At 41.6% G+C, this 21,063-nt stretch overlaps 1 protein-coding gene across 2 annotated transcripts in view; it reads right to left on the bottom strand.

The window, feature by feature from the left end:
- Positions 1-4,864: 4,864 nt before the first annotated feature.
- HDAC10 (histone deacetylase 10) overlaps positions 4,865-21,063 on the bottom strand; it is a 45,261-nt gene continuing 29,062 nt past the window's right edge. Inside the window, exons 15-22 of one of the 2 annotated variants that reach the window (XM_073652103.1) lie at positions 20,775-20,856; positions 16,590-16,675; positions 14,918-14,977; positions 14,634-14,718; positions 14,213-14,401; positions 13,803-13,962; positions 7,480-7,541; positions 4,865-5,824 (exon numbers count right to left, since the gene is read on the bottom strand). In XM_073652103.1, coding sequence (XP_073508204.1) covers positions 5,801-5,824; positions 7,480-7,541; positions 13,803-13,962; positions 14,213-14,401; positions 14,634-14,718; positions 14,918-14,977; positions 16,590-16,675; positions 20,775-20,856 — 748 coding nt within the window. In that variant the 3' untranslated portion in view covers positions 4,865-5,800. The remainder of the gene's footprint in view (positions 5,825-7,479; positions 7,542-13,802; positions 13,963-14,212; positions 14,402-14,633; positions 14,719-14,917; positions 14,978-16,589; positions 16,676-20,774; positions 20,857-21,063) is intronic. The other variant, XM_073652104.1, reaches the window with a different exon arrangement.

Here is a 21,063-nt window from a genome sequence, read left to right as displayed (position 1 = left end):
CCATGCGTTCAGGTTGGATAGCTGTGAAAATACACCGCATAATAAATATATGCATAATACCTACGCAACGGGTAATAAACTCACATAATGTCCCATTCATGGGAGAAGCGGGGATTTTACCATATTATAATATATATGAACCTATAAGAGAGATGGTACACCCCAGAAAATACAATCATTCATTGGCTAATTCATGTCACATGGGCATCGACAATTAATCACAGGAGAATCTCTTTTGTGATCTACCACAGGTGAGATAAAATGTGTTTCCATACTAAATTAATGTAATAAAAAAAAGGCATAGAAACCAACATGTTTCGACCCAACCAGGTCTTAATCATGGCAACTCCATGATTAAGACCTGGTTGGGTCGAAACATGTTGGTTTCTATGCCTTTTTTTCAATCATCAGTGTATCTAAACTGCCTGACCTTCTTGTTACCTGTTTTTAATATGAAGAAATAAACCGATGTTTTAAGAAACCTTGGATTTCCTGGGATCATTCGTCAAAAAAGGCGCTGGATGCTTATTATTTTGTGCATATTGACTTTCACCCAGTGGATCCGTGCAGCCCGGAGGACGCGGTAACTAAAGGAGGAGGTGAGCTGACAATCTCATCTTACATAAATATCACAAAAGGTTAAAAACAAGAGAAGTACACCGGATTGTTGTTCATGGAAAAATATAAGACATCCCCTAAAAGCAAGTCCTAACCCATCTTTTGGAGCAAAAAATAATCTAATAAAACCATGTCTTATTTTCGGGGAAACACGGCTTTACAGTGCAGTGCAGTGCCATGCCGTGCATGCGCAAGTAGGGCAGGGACATGCCGTGAGCGCACGTAGGGCAGTGACATACTGCGCACATTTATAGTTAGCTATATAATGCACAATCATCAATATATTCAGGAAGCTGGCAACATGGACACATGATCAGTGACATCTCTGCTCTTGGACTTGTTGGGTCAAGAATTCTGTAAGCAGGGAATTACAGACTATAACTGCAGGTCTGGGTCCCAAAAGCTCAGCTACATCAGTAGAGATTCCAGAATGATAACACTGCTCTGCTAGGCTGGATAATAAAAGTCAGGCTGCTCTCTGCAGATCAAATACTTCTATGCTAGAAGAAGCAGCTCTGTAAACAGGAACATGCTGAGCACAAAGCCAGCAGCCACAAGCTTGCAGCGCCTTCTCACATACCGCTGGCTGCTTGTAGTGCTGCCTTCATAACTACTCTTCCTGGGCTGGTGATGGCTACATTGCTGGCGCCTCCTGAGCTCAGGGACGAATAGGAAGAGAAGGAGCCAGCTATGGCTACGGACTCCTCCCTGCTTGTGTAGTGTGGGCAGAGAAAAAAGAAAAGGTCATTGACGAGAGCTCAGCCTGGCTATAGACTGTGAGGAGGTCTAAAAAGCGTCTGGCTCCCGGGCTGGGAGCGTCTGGATGTGACTGCTGAGACCCTCTCTGCACATGCGAGCCCTCTGCTCAGACCCTCCCTGCACATGCGAGCCCTCTGCTCAGACCCTCCCTGCACATGCGCGCCCTCTGCTCAGACCCTCTCTGCACATGCGTGCACTCTGCTCAGACCCTCCCTGCACATGCCCGCACTCTGCTCAGACCCTCCCTGCACATGCGCGCACTCTGCTCAGACCCTCCCTGCACATGCGCGCCCTCTGCTCAGACCCTTTCTGCACATGCGCGCCCTCTGCTCAGACCCTCTCTGCACATGCGTGCACTCTGCTCAGACCCTCCCTGCACATGCGCGCCCTCTGCTCAGACCCTCCCTGCACATGCGCGCACTCTGCTCAGACCCTCCCTGCACATGCGCGCACTCTGCTCAGACCCTCCCTGCACATGCGCGCACTCTGCTCAGACCTTCCCTGCACATGCGCGCACTCTGCTCAGACCCTCTCTGCACATGCACGCTCTCTGCTCAGACCCTCCCTGCACATGCGCGCACTCTGCTCAGTAAAATACGGCCACAGGCGGAGAGATCTTTTCACAATACTTGTGTAGGACGGTCCACTGATACTAGGAGACGCTTCACGGCCATGTGACAGCTGGTGGATCGACAGAGCAGCAGCAGCATCACTAGGGGGCGCCATTCTTTCTAGCACAGGAAACCATCTTTGAAACGCGGCATCATTTTTAACAGCAATAAATTGCTAAATTACTTAAACAAATGTTTCCTGTTATAGTAAATGTAATTGTAACATAACCCCTTTAAGCAAGTGCATGAAATCTTTTACCTGGCTCGAATGACTCTCTTTTGTAATTTAGAAGGGTTTCAGAGATCATAAAATTGTGGGCAATGGCAGACAAAACATGTGAGAACTCTCGATATATAGCCGGTCACTCTAGTAATGACGTATAGACCGCGCATCCTCACCATAGCCAAGTAAACAAAGATTGATGGGAAGCAAGGGAGCTGTGGTAGATCCAACAGGTGAGTTTTAGGTTGATTTATGTTATCACATTGCCTTCCTGTTGGACAATTTTTTTATGATCTTGGAAAACACTTTTAAAAGGTTCCAGACTATTGGCAGGTTGGGTTACAGAATATGGGACTGAATGTAAGCAGCTGTATGCAGAAGTTAAAAATCACTAAACAGGTTTACAGTCCTTTAACTCCTTTACCCCCGAGGGTGGTTTGACACGTTAATGACCGGGCCAATTTTTACAAATCTGACCACTGTCACTTTATAAGGTAATACCTCTGGAACGCTTCAACGGATCCCACTGATTCTCAGATTGTTTTTTCATGACATATTGTACTTCATGATAGTGGTAAAATTTCTTCGATAACTCTTGCGTTTGTGAAAAAAACTGAAATTTGACAAAAAAATTTAAAATTTTGCAATTTTCAAAATTTGAATTTTTATGCCCTTAAATCAGAGAGATATGTCACACAAAATAGTTATTAAATAACATTTCCCACATGTCTACTTTACATTAGCACAATTTTGGAACCAAAATTTTTTTTTGATAGTGAGCTATAAGGGTTAAAAGTTGACCAGCGATTTCTAAATTTTACAACAAAATTTACAAAAACATTTTTTTAGGGACCACATCACATTTGAAGTCACTTTGAGGGGCCTTTATGACAGAAAATACTCAAAAGTGACACCATTCTAAAAACTGCACCCCTCAAGGTGCTCAAAACCACATTCAAGAAGTTTACTAACCCTTCAGGTGCTTCACAGGATTTTTTTGAATGTGGAAGAAAAAAATGAACATTTAACTTTTTTCACAAAAATGTTAATTTAGACCCAATTTTTTTATTTTTGCAAGGGTAACAGGAAAAAATGGACGCCAAAATTTGTTGTGTAATTTCTCCTGAGCACGCCAATATCCCATATGTGGGGGCAAACCACTGTTTGGGCGCACGGCAGGGCTCGGAAGGGAAGGAACACCATTTGACTTTTTGAATGTAAAATTTGCTTGAATAATTAGCGGACGCCATTCTGCGTTTGGAGAGCCCCTGATGTGCCTAAACAGTGGAAACCCCCCACAAGTGACCACATTTTGGAAACTAGCCCTCTCAAGGATTTTATCAAGGGGTATAGTGAACATTTTGAACCCAGAGGTACGACACAGAATTTGATAACATTAGGTCATCATATTGCATAAGTTGTCATTAGTCTTGAGCGCAAGTGCTCGCTACTTGAGTTTGCATCGAGTACTCAGGTATGCACCATGTATCGCTGGTGCTCAAGTGACATGCTCGAGTCCCCGCCCGCATGTTTCACGGTTATTAGACACCCCCAAAAAAAACAATATGCAGGGATCGCTCGTGCATGGAAGGCAATACCCGCAAGGTTTTTTTGGCTGTATAACAGCTGCAAAACATATGGGGAGGAGACTCGAGCATGTCACTTGAGCACCCGCTATACTCGGTGCATACCCGAGCACCCGATGCAAACTCAAGTAGCGAGCACTTGCACTCAACATTAGTCGCCATATCGTCATTTTTTTTCTTTACTTTTGAAAAAATCCCAATCTAACCCTAACACAACCCTAACCCTAGAGTTTATTTTTTACGCCGTTCCTCGTGCGGTATAAGTGATTAGACCGTTTTATTCTTCGGGTCGGTGCGATTACAGCGATACCAGATTCATAACGGGTTTTTATGATTGACAGCTGTCACACACTAAAAGATGCTTTTTTTTTTTTTTTTGCAAAGACTAGTTTTTGCTTTGCCATATTTTGAGAGCTATAATTTTTCAGTATTTCGGCCGACAGAGTCATGTGATGGCTTGTTTTTTGCGGGACAAGTTGACGTTTTTATTGGTACCATTTTTGGGCACGTGACATTTTTGATCGCTTTCTATTCCGATTTTTGGGAAGGAGAATAAACAAAAACAAAAAATTTCGGAATGTTTTTTTTTTTTGTTTTTCTTTTATGCCTTTCCGCGTGTGGTAAAATTGATAAGGCAGTGTTATTCTTCGGGTCAGTATGATTACAGCGGTACCACATTTATATTGTTTTTTTATGTTTTGGCGCTTTTACCCAAAAACTATTTTATAGAAAAAAAATTTTTTTTTTTTATCGTTTTATTCTGAGAGCTATAACTTATTTTTCGGCTGATGGAGCTGTATGGCGGCTTGTTTTTTGCGGGACAAAATGACGTTTTTTGCGGTACCATTTTTATTTGCATTCATCTTTTTGATCACGTTTTATTGTGTTTGGCGGTATGATGATAGAGCAGGGTTTTTTGATTTTTTTTGTACAGTGTTCACTAAAGGGGTTAACTAGTGGGACAGTTTTATAGGACACGGCGATACCATATAAGAGTACTTTTATTGTTTTTTTCCAAAATAATATTTATTTATGGGTACAATATATATATATATTTTTTTGTATTGTTTTAATTTTTTTTTTTTTTTTAAATATTTTTACAATTTTTTTATTTTTTTTTTTCACATTCTGATTAAATTTTTTCATTTTACACCTTGTCCCACTATGGGACTTTCACATTTTATTTTCAGCGCATGACCAAAGTATCTTCCTGCTGTCTGGTGACCCGGATGTTGTCATGATGACATTGGGTCGTCATGGCAACATCCGGGAGCCGCGGCAGACAGCGTTGGATGCCGGCAGGAGAGGCGAGCATCGGCGATCACCTCCCCTTGCCCCCGCAATGCTGCGATCAACTTCGATTGCAGCATTGAGGAGGTTAATGTGCAGGGAGCGGTGCAGGACCACTCCCTGCACATAGTACCGGGTGTCAGCTGTGACAATCAGCTGACACCCGGCAGCGATTGCCCCGCACCGCTTGTGTGCGAGCACGATCACCATATGACCTAATAGTACGTCATTGGTCCAATCGGCCCAGGTCACCATGACGTACTATTAGGTCACACGTCAGAAAGGGGTTAATGATTGTTTAGAAGCGGCCCAAACCTCAGGAGCTTAGCCAATGCTCAGAATGAAACGGTCAGGGCACCCTAGAAAGAGCTACATCCTACATGCCATTCTGGTGGCAGCACCCCAATGTTATAGTAGAAATAATGACCAGATAAATCTTTAATATTGCATTCTTGAATACAAGACATGGAATCTGCAGTATTAATTCAGGCTTATGATTAACATTGGTATGGAATAGTATATTGGTTAATTTACTATATTTCAAAACTTTATAACATTTCATCTTTTTTAAGAAAAGTAAAAAATGAAGTATTTGCATAGTTGCGTTTTTCGATTCAAAACAATTGCATAATATTTTTGTATCCATTTCCGCTCAGCTATAGTCCAATGATTTCACTCCCACATCTTAACAGTTGTCTTCAGTGTGTTTTAGCTCATTTGTTTTGTCTTCTACTTTGCTATTAAATAAGAAAAAAAACAATTAATAATGATGTACTCTTTACTTCTTTGTGCTACAAACTATCAATAAATCAGCAATATATAATTTTAATTATTAGAGCTTATTTGTAGGCCGATAGAAATCTGAAGTCTACAAAAACAATTGTATTATCTTCCATAAAAGTTCATCCCTTTTAGTAAAAGTTCAAAGTCAAAATCCAGTCCAAATGATATTTCTGATATGTTAGATACATATGTGGACCACCACTGATCTCCAGAGCACTCAACCTTCTTCTACACTGCTTTGCTACTAGAAATCAGATCCAGCGTTCTAAAGGTTTGCCCACATCAGGCTCATGGCCGCGTGTGGGACATAGAAATCTAAAAAACTCTGAATTTATACATTAAGGCTTAGGCAGACGACAGTTTTTCGTGTACAAATTCTACCACTGTTGTTCACAGATAGAGCTCTTAGCTATCATAGTCCATGGGCTTGTTCACATTTGTGTACTTTTGCAGACCAAGTCTGCACACAATGTTTCATTCTGATCCGTGTCTTGGATCAATCTCACCAATGTAAGTCTATGAGTCTGAAAACATCGGAGAGCACTCGAATGCCCTCTTTGTGCTGTATGTTTTTCACAGAATATTTGATAAAGATTTCTCAACCGCCTCCTATGAATTTTTTTTTCACACAAGAAAAACTGATGAAACGCTAACCAAGCTACACTCCCCAATTCTGATGAAAAAGACAGATGAAACTTGGAACTTTTTTTGCTTACAAGAAAAATAACTAACGTCTGGATGAGGCCTTGGGAGACCTTTAACTGTATAGCATCTGTCGCTATTATGCTCTGCTTTGGTATTCCATACTTTTTTGTAGTACATTGACATATAAAAGGACACTCTCTTGGCTTCCATCAGGCCATCAGAAGCCTTTAGTCATGCTAAAAATCACAGAACTAATCTGAAGATTCTGTTCACACTGAAGTAAAACTTCCATTTCTGATGGAGCCATTTCTAGATAATTGATAAATCCCATTCACCTTAGATGGATCCATCAGGCCTGCATTTTTCCTACGGGGTAGAATAGCTTAACAGATTATGTAAAGAAGGCAATGCCAGATGACAACATCTCAATGATACTAAATGGTTTCTGTATGTTTTGCCTTGAAACTGACAGAACAGAAAAGCCTTTGTAAGTTGCTTTGCAAATACAAACTCCCGGTGCGTTCACACTCAATCTGTTTCTGCTTTTTTGTGACCAGAAAGCTTTTAAAAGAAGTGACATGTCCATTGTTCAGGCGTCTTCCATTCGGAAGACGATATATACTTACAATAAAAATCAACAGGAAGGCCAAAAAGATGCTCAGAAGATGGCCGTGTAGTTTTTTGGAGCTTTTTTTTTTTTTATGCACTCTTGAAGGTTAAAAAAAAACAAAAAAAAAACACTAACGTTTTCTTCATTCCTTAAAGTTCAAAAAACATCTGGAAACGCTGGAAAAAAACACTAAAAAAATGCTGGCAGCAGAAGACTGTCTTTTTAGCTTCTTCAGCTTTTATGCAACCTGCTTCAGGTTTGCAAAACGCCAGAGAAAAGGAGCGATTCCTTAAGCGTCTTCTACTTGAAATACTGACTTTTTAAACATAACAAAAAATAAGGAATTAGTCCTACCAGTAATTGTATTTCCAGGAGTCCATCATGACAACAGGACGGGAGATTGTCCTTCTCATCCTCTAGGGACAGGAAACACATGAGAGGTTAAAAGCACCCCCCACCACCACACCTTCAGTGCTTTCTCCAATCACCACACCAGGATGGATGAGTTTTATTCTGCTTTATTGAATTCTCTTTACACAGATGTTCTGAGCTGCCATACGTATAAGGGATTCGGGGAGGGAATGTAATAGTGCTGTCATGATGGGACTCCTGGAAATACAATTACCAGTAGGACTAATTCCTCATTTCCCCAGGATGTCCGTCATGACAGCACGACGGGAGTAATACCAAATGAAACAGAACATTTCTAGGGTGGGACTACCGCCTGAAGGATTTTCCTTCCATAGGCTAATTGTTGGGTACATTAAATGTCCAACTTATAATGTCTACAGAAGGTATTTATATTGGCCCATGTTGCGGCCCTACAGATCTGTTCTAAAGATGCTCCTGCTCTTTCTGCCCAGGAGGCTGATATTGCCCTAGTAGAATGAGCCTTAATGTCCGGTGGAGGTTCTTCTCCTTGTAAATCGTATGCCATGGAAATAATCGTGGTTATCCATCTGTCCAAGGTTACTTTTGAAGCTTTTTTGCCCTGGTTTCTTCTTGAGTGTTGAACAAAGAGGTTTGACTCTTGTCTCCATGGTTTTGTAACTGATACATATCGTATCACCGCCCTTCTGACGTCAAGTGTGTGGAACTGACTCTTTTTCGTTCTTTTGGTGCTGACAAAAAGATGGTAAGATAATTTCTTGATTTAAGATTTTTTGGGATACCACCTTAGGAAGAAAGGATGGGTCGAGTTTGAGGATTATTCGGTCATCCAGGATACAAAGATAAGGGTCTGTAGTTGACAGGGCCTGGATTTCTCCGACTCTCTTGCCTGAGGTTACCGCTACTAAGAAGGCGGGCTTCATTGAAAGTAACTTTATACTAGCTTCCTCCTGAGGTTCGAAGGGGCTCTTACACAAGGTTGTCAAAACTAAGTTTAGGTCCCATTGGGGTATTAGTTTCCTTCTTGTGGGTTTCAATCTAGTGACTGCCTTTGCAAACGTTGTTACCCATGGATGATCTGCTAGAGGGTAATCCAAAGTGCCGAGATTTGTACCCTAAGCGTGCTGGGTTTTAAACCTCTCTCAAAACCTTGCTGAAGGAATTCGAGGATGTTTGGAATATCTAGCTCAGAACCGGTTTCCAGAGGTTTTTCCACATAAGAGCAGTATCTTCTCAAAACTTTGGTGTAGATGGCACAGGTGATAGAGTAATCTCTCTACCATGCAAGACAGTTGTAAACCTATCTGACATACCCTTAGCACTTAGGATCTGCCTTTCAGGATCCATGCTGTCAATTGCAAGAATTGTACGTTCTGATATACTATAGGACCCTGGGACAACAGGTCATGTCTCTCTGGTAGGGTAAACGGTCCTTTTATGGCCTAATAGCGGGAACCAGCTTCTCTTGGGCCACCAAGGGGCTATCAGCATCACTGTGGCTCAATCTTCTTGAATCTTCCTCAAAATTCTGGAAATTAGAGGGAAGGGGGAAATGCATATAGCAGCTTTGAGATAAAGCGTCTATCCCGTCGGAAGTATCCCCTGGATCTAGAGAAAAAAAAAAATTTTCAACTTTGCATTTCTGCAGGTGGCAAAGAGGTCTTTTGACGGGATACCCCAGCGATGAGTAAGTTGATGGAATACATCCTGATTTAGTTCCCACTCGGATGATGAGACCGTCTTTCTGCTAAGAGAGTCTGCCACTAAGTTGTCTGACCCTTTGAGGTGGACTGCTGTTATGGAAGGGACTGTCATCTCTGCCCATCGGAATACTCGTCTGGATATTCCCTGTAGGAGCATTTTTCTTGGGCCTCCTTGGTGCCGAATGAAGGAGACAGTTGTTATATTGTCTAAATAAGTTTTTACATGTTTTCCTTTGAGGATATGCTGAAGTTTCTGGAGAACTTCCCAAACCACCTTCAGCTCCCTGTAGTTGGAGGATCTTCTGCTTTCTTCTGGGTTCCATGTACCCTGTATGTACTGACCCTCTACTTCTGCACCCCAACCTAGCTGGCTGGCATCTGTGGTAACTTGTAACTGCGGAGACTGTGCCCAGGATATTCCACTCTTTAGATTGATCAGAGATGTCCACCAGTTCAGGGAAGCCTTTAGATCCGCGGAAATTTTCATCTACTTGTCCAGACCTGATTGCAGTCTGTTCCAGTTCCTCAAGACCACCTGTTGTAGATCCTTTGAGTGTGCTTGAGCCCTTGAACACTTGGTATACAGGATGTCATGAGTCCTAGAATTCTCATGGCGTATCTCACAGACACTGCCCCTTCCCTCTGGAACGAACGAATCCCTCTCCTGATATCTTCCATTTTGTCTATAGGAAGGGAGGATCTTCCTTGCTGTGAATCTAGGAGGACTCCTAAGAACACTTTCCGCATTTCTGGATGTAGACTGGACTTTTCCCAGTTTATACTCCAACCAAGGTTTCCTAGAACCTCAATGGTCTGGGAAAGATGTTGATTGAGGAGAGCTACTGAATCCGCTATTAAAAGCAGATCGTCTAGCTATGGTATGATATTTACGGCTTCTTTTCTTAGGGCTGCTGCTACCTCCGACATTAACTTAGTGAAGATCCGGAGATCTGTGGATAGGCCGAACGGTAGGCAGTGGAACTGAAGGTGATGAATCTTCCCCTGGTATCTTAATGCGAATCTTAGAAAGGCATGGCAGGATGGATAAATAGGTACATGGTAGTATGCGTCTGTTAAATCTATCGTACACATCACCGAGTTCCGATTTATTAATGGAATGATAGTTCTTATAGTTTCCATTTTGAATCTTTTGTATGCTATACTCTTGATTCAGGGGCTTTAGGTTTATGATCATCCAGAATTTCCCTGAAGGTTTTTTTTTTTTTTTTTTCGAAAAAAAAGGCGTAATGACCCTGTCCTATTTCCAAGGGTGGAACTGGCCAGACCACCCCTGCTTGTAATAGATCCCTGACGTCTTTCCAGAGTCTTTCTGAAGCAGCAGGAGTCTGAGGGACGGTAAGCCGGTAAGTGTGTGGCGGTGGGTGGATGAACTCTATTTTGTAACCACTTCTTATTGTTCTTAATATCCATGGGTTTTTGGTGATGGCTTGCCAACCCGTTTAGAAGACCCGGAGTCTCCCCCCCACCCCCCACTGCTATAGCGTCAGGGCCTTTTTGATGAATCTGAGGTAAAATCGGGTGGATCTATTTTTACCTCCCTTGGAATAACTCCACCTTCCAGATTTACCCTTCCCCTTGTAAAGCCCCCGTCTCACATAGCGAGATCGCTAGCGAGATCGCTGCTGAGTCAAGGTTTTGGTGACGCAACAGCGACCTCACCTGCGATGTTGCTATGTGTGACACTTTGCAGCGATCAGGCCCCTGCTGTGAGGTCGCTGATCGCTGCAGAATGTCCTGGAACATTTTTTGGTCTTTGCCCTCCCGCTGGTCAGCACACATCGCTGTGTGTGACCAGCGATCAGGCTGGTAACCATGATAAACAGCGCATTACTAGGGGCAAACTATTTGTTTTTTTCCTCTGGAAACCCCTTTTATCTAGGACAGGACCAAACACATTGCCCCCTGAGAATGGAATTGCACAAAGTTTATTTTTAGAATGGGAGTCTCCTGACCAGGATTTTAGCCATATAGCACATCTTGCTGAATTGGATAATACGCTACTTCTAGCTGAGAATCTGACGGATTCTGCAGATGCATCCGCTATAAACAGAGTGGCTGACTTTAATATGGGAAAGGAATCTAGGATGACCTCCCGAGATGTATTGGATTTAATTAGCGATGACAGTTTGGGTTTCCAGAGGGACACAGACCTGGCTACTGAGGTTGCAGCTATATTGGTCTTAAATAACTGCTGCTGAGGCTTCCCAGCTTCCTCTTAGGAGCCCATCTGTCTTCCGTTCCATAGCGTCTCTAAGGCAAGACGAATCCTCAAAAGGAATTGAGGTCTTTTTTCCTACCCATAGGCATGTCAATTTTAGGAACTTCATCCCAAACCTTGACTTCCTCTGGGTTAAAGGGAAGCCGAGCCCTTAACTTCCTTGGTATGATGAGACGTTTTTCTGCATCTTCCCACTCCTCCAGGATCATAGATTTCAGATGTTCATTGATTGGAAACACTCTTTTTCTCTGAATTCTTAGACCCCCAAATATTTTGTCTTGTATGGTATGTGGGATCTGAGCATCCTCAATCCCCATAGTATTTCTTACAGCCCTAATTAATTCATCAGTATTTTCAGATGAGAAGAGATTTCTTCCGGTCTTCAGAAGGGCCCTGTGGGGACTCTGATCAGAGTCATAAGAAAAATCTTCTGCTTCAGAAGATTCCTCCACTTCCCATCTAGCCCTTTTCTGATGGGATGGTTCAACCAACTGAGGCGGTATAAGGCTAGAGACTGAACTTTGAACCTCTTCACGGATCATAGATTGCATGTCTGCCATAAGGGTGGATTGTTCCTCCTTGGAGAGCTTGGTTATACACTCTGCACAAAGTTGTTTCTTATGTGCTTCCGGTAAGTGGTATTGTATGTAGGGCATCTTTTAGTTTTTTTACGGGCTGTTGTGCCTGATTCCAATGTGCCCCCCTAAAAATGTTTTAAAGAAAATAGGACAGTTTTAGTGTAAAACCCCCAGCTCTGACATTAGGGAATAGTATAGGACTCCATGCACTTACGCTGCTCAGATTGTGCCTTTAACCGTGGATTAGAATCCATTGTTTGGAAAAAAAGGAGACCCGACACACAGACGAATAAGCACCCTTTTATAGGGTCTTCCCTTGTTCCCTGAAGATGTTGGATGCCGCCACGAGATTCCCCTGCATTCCATAGTGGAACGCACACCGCGCTGTCCTGGACCGCGGATTCCCCCAACCAGAAATTAGTTCCAGGCTGGAATGCATCCGTGTCATCACTGGTAGCCGAACCGGAAGTGCGCCCTCTAATGGAGCGCACACCATCTGGAATGCAGCTGGAGAATGTAGCGTGGTGCCGAGAGCCATCCTGAGAGGGAGGCAGCGGCGTCAGGAGCTACATCCTGCTCTATTGACAGGCTGAGGGACCTCTTTAGTGAGGTTTCAGCATGGAGCTGCTTGACAGCGGGAAAGGAAGAGATACGTTCCCCCCCATCCCGCTGGGCTCCAGGTAAGAATCTTTGCGCCGATGCGCAACTCTCTGTGTCCGTCCTGCTAGGGACAGGAAAAACACTGAGGGTGTGGTGGAGGAGGGGCTTTTAATCTCATGTGTTTCCTGTACCTAGAGAATGAGAAGGACAACCTCCCGTTGCGCTGTCATGAGGGACGTCCTGAGGAAAAACGCAGTGTGAACATACCCTTAAAATGCTTTCATGTTCAGTTTTCCCGTAACAAGAGTTTCCAAGCAGTAGCAAAACAGTATGAAGTCTTCATAAGTAGTGATCCCAAGATCAGATTTTATCAATTAAATGTTCCCACATTGATCTCTAACACACCAGAGGATTATTTTAACTTGATTTCTGATTTAAAGGGGTTGTCAAGTTCAAATCAATAAGTCTGCAGTTATTCTGTGTAACTGGAGGGTATGTATGAGTTATACATACTCCGGGTCAAAGTCCAGCCAGTGGGCGCGGCCTTGCTCCATACACTTGTATGGAGCGAGGCCGCTCCCTCACTAGTTATGTGGCCGTCCAATGGGCATGGCTGTCCAGTGGGTGTGGCCCACTAGAGGGCGTGTACAAGTGTATTGAGCAAGGCCGCACACACTGGACGGGGTCTGGTCAGGAGTACGTATAACTCATACATACCCTCCAGTCCAGGCTCGGAAACGGGCAAATCCTCGCAGCGCAAAGTACACGCACTGGGGGGGGATTCATAAGTCTGCAGTCACACAGAGTGACTGCAGATTTATCGATGGGGACAAGACAACCCCTTTCAAACGCAAGTCGCTAATGTCAGCAATACTGTACACTTCTGACAATTACTTCTCATCATAACGATAAGCAGCCATTCCATCAATTCTTTACCACGTGTTAGCAAAATGCATTCTCAGATGTTCAGCTTAAAGTCATAAAGAATATAAATATTGTTTTTTCCTCCTCAAAAGCATACTCTACATAAATACATATTAGCCATTTCCTAACAGGCAAAAGAATGATGTCCAGGGATTAATGACACATCGTCTTGGGGTTGTGATTTCTTGTCATCTACAGTATAAGTGCACATTCAGTGCCATGGTGAGTGATGCAGAGACATACCAAGACATTGCAGTATTCTCCACTTTGCCTGCATGGCAGTCAGCTCTTGTGTTAAGCTTTGAGCACAGTCTTTAGCAGGAGCCTTGTAGGGTCCAAAGCACATTGAAGCACACTTTACCAAGACATTACACAAGGCTTCTATTACTTCTTTTTCAGTTTCCTGTTAAAATGAGAAATCACGGCAAAAGAAGAAGGAAATAGAATACAAAATTACAAGTCATTTTCAAGAAAATCACAACTCACAGTTATTACTGAACAGGTCATTCACAGATTGAGGAAGGATGCACACAATCTATAGTGTAATATGAGGGTGATCGTACAGCGGTAAAATAGTGGTAGACATCTCTCACACCTATCACCCATTAAGTGGGTGGATGCTTTGGATTCTAAACACCCACAGATAATCTTACCGTAACAACAGCGAGCACAGCACCATCCGCGAGAGCCTGCAGCAGACTGCCAAGCAGGGCAATATCCTTTATACCTACACTCCTGTTGCTTCCAACAGCTAATATAACAAGGTCTGGCTGGTAGGAATAAGCCAGGGGAAGTAGAAATCGGAATAGTGCATAGAAAAAACTGCTCCCATCATGTGGACTCTGCCGGAAGAAAACAAGAACAATACTTTATTCAAGGTTGGACATTTTTCTCTATAGGTTTTTACTGTATACTGGACTGAAAATCCCAGAAAGAGCGAAGGTTTAAATGATTTAAACTACTGAATCTTCTCTCGCAAACCTATACATCAGTCTGCTCAGCTGCCCCTGCTCGGTAACATGGTGCCTGCAGATTAGACAGCAAGCATCAGTTTGCCTGTTGTACTCCACTTACTTCCTTCCACTGGAGGAACGTTTGATACGGTGAGCGAGCCCTCTCAGGCATTTTGTCTCCAGAAATTGTAAGGAACAGAGTTTTCCTGCAAGATGTAAAGTCATTTAGCAAATTTAATTCAGCTGACCTGCAATCCCAAGTGATACTTATTATATAACATTATATCATTAAGGGTTACGCAGTTTTTAAATCATATGTATCAATTAATCAATCAATTTTATGTCATAACACATGTTTATGACATAAAAGAGGAAAAGCTTAAAGACTGTTTCAAAACCACTTACCCATCATTTGATATTTCAGCAGGTTTCATCTCCACATCCCCAATAAGGATACAAAATACCCTGTAGATAAGAAATAAACGGTACAAATATATCATTGATCCAGTCCTACTCTCCTTCAGTACAAAACCTAGATTGCGTATTAGAATCCAAAGAGTAAGCATCATTTTAATATTTATTTCATAAATCAATAGTACACGTGAAAATAGGAAAAGGTGTAATATATCTTATCAGAGAAATCTGCTTCTTTCTTCTCCAGGACTGATCATTCATTGTCAAAATTCTTAATTCTGCGATAAAATCTGTATTCAGTGAAGACAGAATGTTACATTACTGAGATAGGAGATGGCAGCTGCTACTGATGAGATTTTATGTAGATAGAAGAGGTTAGGGGGTAAGAGGAGCTAGAGACTAGCTCCTTCCTCCCTCTCACTCCCCTCTACATAGCTTCTCATCAGTAATAACTGTCATCTCCTATCTCACTAATGGGAAAGTCTTCTCTGAATGATCAGTCCAGGAGGAGAAAGAAGCAGATTTGTCTGATAAGATATATTACAAAGTTGCTTATTTTCATATGCACTATTGATTTATGAAATAAAACTTAGAATGATGGTTACTCTTTAAAAGGGTTGTCCACTAGTGATGAGCGAGTATGTTCTGTTAACCCTTTCAGCGAGCATGCTCACGCGAACACAGAGTATCTGCAACGTGCACAGGTGTTATCTTTCACTCACTCGGTGTGCATGATTTGCAACTGTTTGAGAGCTTTAATACATGTGAGGAATGCCTAAGAAACAGACATTCCTCACATGTATTAAAGCTGTCAAACAGTCGCAAATCATGCACACGGAGTGAGTGAAACATAACACACGAGCACGCTGAAGATACTTGGTGTTTGCCCGAGCATGCTCGCCGAAAGGGTTAACAGAACATGCTCGCTCATCCCTATTGTCCACTTCTCATTTGCCATATTCCCCCTTATAAAATAACAGCCTTCACTCAGCTGTGATGCTGGCACTGTTCCAGCAATGACTGCACTAGCTCTTCCGGGGCTCGTGTGAAATAACATAACAGGAGATGTTCAGCACCAAAGTAAGTACATTAGAAATACTCTACTTAAGAAGCTATAGGACACTTCATCAATATCAGATCAGTGAGGGGGTCCAACTCCCCATCGATCAGCTGACTGATGGAGACATGGCGCCCTGGAACTAGAACTGAGGACAGGTACTCATTTTTATGTAAATGATACAACTTATAGCTATTGCAAAGTAATTTTCTCCACGTAGTATTGATATTTACTGTAAAAGGTTTCAAAGTAGTCGTCATCTCACTGCACAGAGATACTGTTGAAAAAGGTCCAGAAGGAGGAAAATATCCAGTACTATTACTGAGTTTCATCTACTAATATAACACTTTTCTTTATACTGATATGTTGTTGTTAAGTTTCTGATATAATAAAATACATACATGTTATCCATCAACAAATGAGGGCTGTGTATTTCTTCTGAATTGATCATGTGGTGATATCTACTTAGAGCCAAAGACAGAACCTGATCCGAATAGATCATGAAGGCCTTTCCTAAACTCATGTCAGAATCCAACATGATCCTAGGTCCCAAATACATTGCTGCCATTGAAAGTCATAATGTAGCCATATGACATTTACAAATACCTTTCTGAGCCCAAATGTAAAGCTTGCTGTACTGCGGCTGCAGCAGAAAGAGATGCATGTGGAGATACGGTAATGCAATTCCTTGCCTAAGAAATAAAAGAACACAATTAAACAAGTATGGTATTTATTAACATATATGGTTCAAGTTACTTCACTGCAGAGTTAAATAAAATTGAATAAATTAAAATATTAACCCCTTGAGAATGCTGCCTTGTTTCATTTTATTGCTTTTGTTTATTCCCGCTCACCTTCCAAGAGCCATAAGATTTTATTTTTTCCATCAAGTTAGGGCGCTATCTTTTTTGGTTGGAAGAATTGTGGTTATGATAGTGAGCATACATTTTATCATAAAATATACTTAACAAAAAAAAAAGAACAAAAACAGCAATACTGCCATGTTTTTTTGTATAAAAGATGACATGTTAACTTTGTACTACAGGTCAGTACAGTTATAGTCATATCAAATTTATTACAAAACTATTACAAATTTTATTAAAAAAGAAAGAGAAGACAAACACTGTCGCCATATTCAGAGAGCCCTACCTTTTTTTTTATTTTTCATCAAAAGAATCCTACAATGGCTTGCTTTTTCTTTGCAGTATATGCTGTAGTTTGTTTTGGAGAGCTACTGAACCACTTCAGGCTACACATTATATTCTTATCTCTTTTTCTGGGATAAATAGTATGATATTTTATTCATTTGTAAAGATAAGTATGTATGTACGTTATACACACACACACAGTAGTTTGACAATAAATCATAGAATCATAGAATGGTAGAGTTGGAAGGGACCTCCTGGGTCATCTGGTCCAACCCCCTGCTCAAAGCAGGATTCACTAGATCATCTCAGACAGATGTCTGTCCAGCCTCTGTTTGAAGACGTCCATTGAAGGGGAACTCACCACCTCTCGTGGCAGCCTGTTCCACTCATTAATCACCCTAACTGTCAAAAAGTTTTTTCTAATATCTAATCTGTGTCTCCTCCCATTTAGTTTCATCCCATTGCTTCTAGTCTTTCCTTGTGCAAATGAGAATAAAGATGATCCTTCTACAATGTGACAGCCCTTGACATATTTGTAGACAGCTATTAAGTCTCCTGTCAGTCTTCTTTTTTGCAAGCTAAACATTCCCAAATCCTGCAACCGTTCCTCATAGGACATGGTTTGCAGACCAGTCACCATTCTGGTCGCTCTTCTCTGAACTTGCTCCAGTTTGTCTATGTCTTTTTTAAAATGTGGTGCCCAAAACTGTACACAGTATTCCAGATGAGGTCTGACCAAAGAGGAGTAAAGACCGATAATGACTTCACGTGATCTAGACTGTATGCTTCTGTTAATACATCCCAGAATTGTATTTGCCTTTTTTGCTGCTGCATCACACTGTTGACTCATGTTCAGTCTATGATCTATTAGTATACCTAAGTCTTTTTCACATGTACTGTTGCTTAGCTCTATTTCTCCCATTCTGTATATGCTTTTTTCATTTTTATTGCCCAGATGTAGTACTTTGCATTTTTCCCTGTTAAAAAACATTCTGTTGGTTGCTGCCCACTGCTCCAGTTTATTTAGGTCTTTTTGAATCCTCTCTCTCTCTTCTCTAGTATTAGCTATCCCTCCTAGCTTTGTGTCATCAGCAAATTTAATCAGTTTACCCTCAATTCCTTCATCTAAATCATTGATAAAGATGTTGAACAATACAGGTCCCAGGACGGAGCCCTGTGGTACCCCACTTGAGACATTCATCCAGCTGGATGTGAAGCCATTTACAACCACCCTTTGAGTCCGATCACTAAGCCAGTTATGAATCCACCTAACAGTTGCCTGGTCCATTGCATACTTGGTCATTTTTTCAATAAGGATGGTGTGAGATACTTTGTCAAATGCTTTGCTGAAGTCAAGATATACTATATCTACAGCATTTCCCTGATCCACCCAGTCAGTGATTCTGTCATAGAAGGAAATTAAGTTAGTCTGTCATGGCTTCACCCAACCAATAACCATGAGTGGAGAAAAAGTTTTTTGTTATCATTCATATTCTCTGAAACAAGGCCAAGAAAGGAAAAATACAGTTGTGCTCAAAAGTTTACATACCCCAGCAGAATTTTTGCTTTCTTGGCCTTGTTTCAGAGAATATGAATGATAACAAAAAACTTTTTCTCCACTCATGGTTATTGGTTGGGTGAAGCCATTTATTGTCAAACTACTGTGCTTTCTCTTTTTAAATCTTAACCAAAAACATCCAAATGACCCTGATCAAAAGTTCACATACCCTGGTGATTTTGGCCTGATAGCATGCACAGAATTTGACACAAATGGGTTTGAATGGCTACTAAAGGTAACATCCTCACCTGTGACCTGTTTGCTTGTAAGCGGTGTGTGCGCATAAAAGCTGAGAGAGTTTCTGGGATCCAGACAGACTCTTGCATCTTTCATCCAGCCACTGACGTTTGTGGATTGTGAGTCATGGGGAAAGCAAAAGAATTGTCAACGGATCTACAGTAAAAGGGAGTTGAACTGTATAACACAGGAAAGGGATACAAAAAAATATCCAAGGAATTGATAATGCCAGTCAGCAGCGTTCAAACTGTGATTAACAAATGAAAAATCAGGGGCTTTGTAAAAACCAAACCACGGTCAGGTAGACCAACAAAAATGTAAGCCAAAACTGCCAGGAAAATTGTTCAGGATGCAAAGAAAAGCCCACAAATAACATCAACTGAAATTCAGGACTCTCTGAAAACTAGTGGTGTGACCGTTTCAAGATGCACAATAAGGAGTCACTTGAAGAAAAATGGGCTGCATGGTCGAGTCGCCAGAAGAAAGCCATTACTGCACAAATGCCACAAAGTATCTCGCCTACAATACGCCACACAGCACAGAGACAAGCCTCAAAACTTCTGGAACAAGGTAATTTGGAGTGATGAGACCAAAATTGAACTTTTTGGCCACAACCATAAACGTTACATTTGGAGAGAGGTCAACAAGGCCTATGGTGAAAGGAACACCATTCCTACTGTAAAACACAGAGGTGGATCGCTGATGTTTTGGGGATGTGTGAGCTACAAAGGCACAGGATACTTGGTAAAAGTTGAAGAAAAATGAATGCAGCACGTTATCAGCAAATACTGGAGGCAAATTTGCACTCATCAGTCTGGAAGCTGTGCATGAAACGTACTTGGACGTTCCAACATGACAACAATACAAAACACAAGGCGAAGCCGACCTGTCATTGGCTACAGCAGAACAAAGTGAAGGTTCTGGAGTGACCATATCAGTCTCCTGACCTCAATATCATTGAGCCACTCTGTGGAGATCTCAAAAGCGCAGTTCATGCTAGACAGCCCACGAATTTACAGGAACTGGAGGCTTTTTGCCAAGAAGAATGGGCAGCTTTACCATCTGAGAAATTAAAGAACCTCATCCACAACTACCACAAAAGACTTCAAGCTGCCATTGAAGTTAGAGGGGGCAATACACGGTATTAAGAACTGGGGTATGTGAACTTTTGATCAGGGTCATTTGGATGTTTCTGGTTGTCATTAAGATTTAAAAAGAGAAAACAGTGGTTTGACAATAAATGGCTTCACCCAACCAATAACCACGAGTGGAGAAAGTTTTTTTTGTTATCATTCATATTCTCTGAAACAAGACCAAGAAATGAAAAATTCTGCCGGGGTATGTAAACTTTTGAGCACAACTGTATCTCAACATTTTTCGTAATTTTTCTTTATTAGTCCCAATAGGGGATTGGAACTTGAGATCGATACAATGCACTACAATACAGTAGCATTGCAGTCTATTCTAAAATTAATCTCCCATGAAATCCAGCGCCAGTCTAGGCTTCACTGGAGTACAAGAACAATAATAACGTGGGCTTTCTGTAGGCCCCTGGCCCCATCAGATGGTGCTGAGGGAGATAAGCAGTGGACAATACAATACAATTTATACATCAAGTGCACAGATCTGCTGTACATGTAGGTAGGATGATGACAAGAGGTTACAAGACAAGCTATCTAGGTAACCTAAGTCCCTGTGCCCACCATACAAGGAATTAGGTGGGCATTTTTAAACTAAGAATCACTTACACCAATATGTCTTGCTTCGAATATTAATTAACATGTAATAACACTTTACTCTAACAGTTTCTTTAACTGCTGAACCCTATGATATTTATTAGAGACTCACCTTTCTGTTCACAAGCTTTTCTACAGCAGGTAACATTTTACAGTTTAATACATTTTCATTCAATTCATCTTGACTGAAAGCGCTGACAAAAATAAACAAATTTGAAAAAACATTAGTGGAATCATAGGAAGAAGATGCAAAGAGAATAAAAAAAATGAAAAGAAAAAGACACAGTACAGGACTGTCACCATGCAGGCCTTTCATGCGCATGAGGCTTGGGCATCATTCAGATGCCTGTTTTTCTTGTAGGTGTTCTGTGGATTTCACGGAGAGAACATGTACCTACCCT

The sequence above is a fragment of the Phyllobates terribilis genome, unplaced genomic scaffold (assembly GCF_046119375.1).
Source record: "Phyllobates terribilis strain yellow unplaced genomic scaffold, ASM4611937v1 Scaffold_11__3_contigs__length_659146591, whole genome shotgun sequence".
Taxonomy (NCBI): Eukaryota; Metazoa; Chordata; class Amphibia; order Anura; family Dendrobatidae; genus Phyllobates; species Phyllobates terribilis.
The sequence above is the reverse complement of the archived record's forward strand: the minus strand, read 5'-3'. Positions and strand labels throughout refer to the sequence as shown.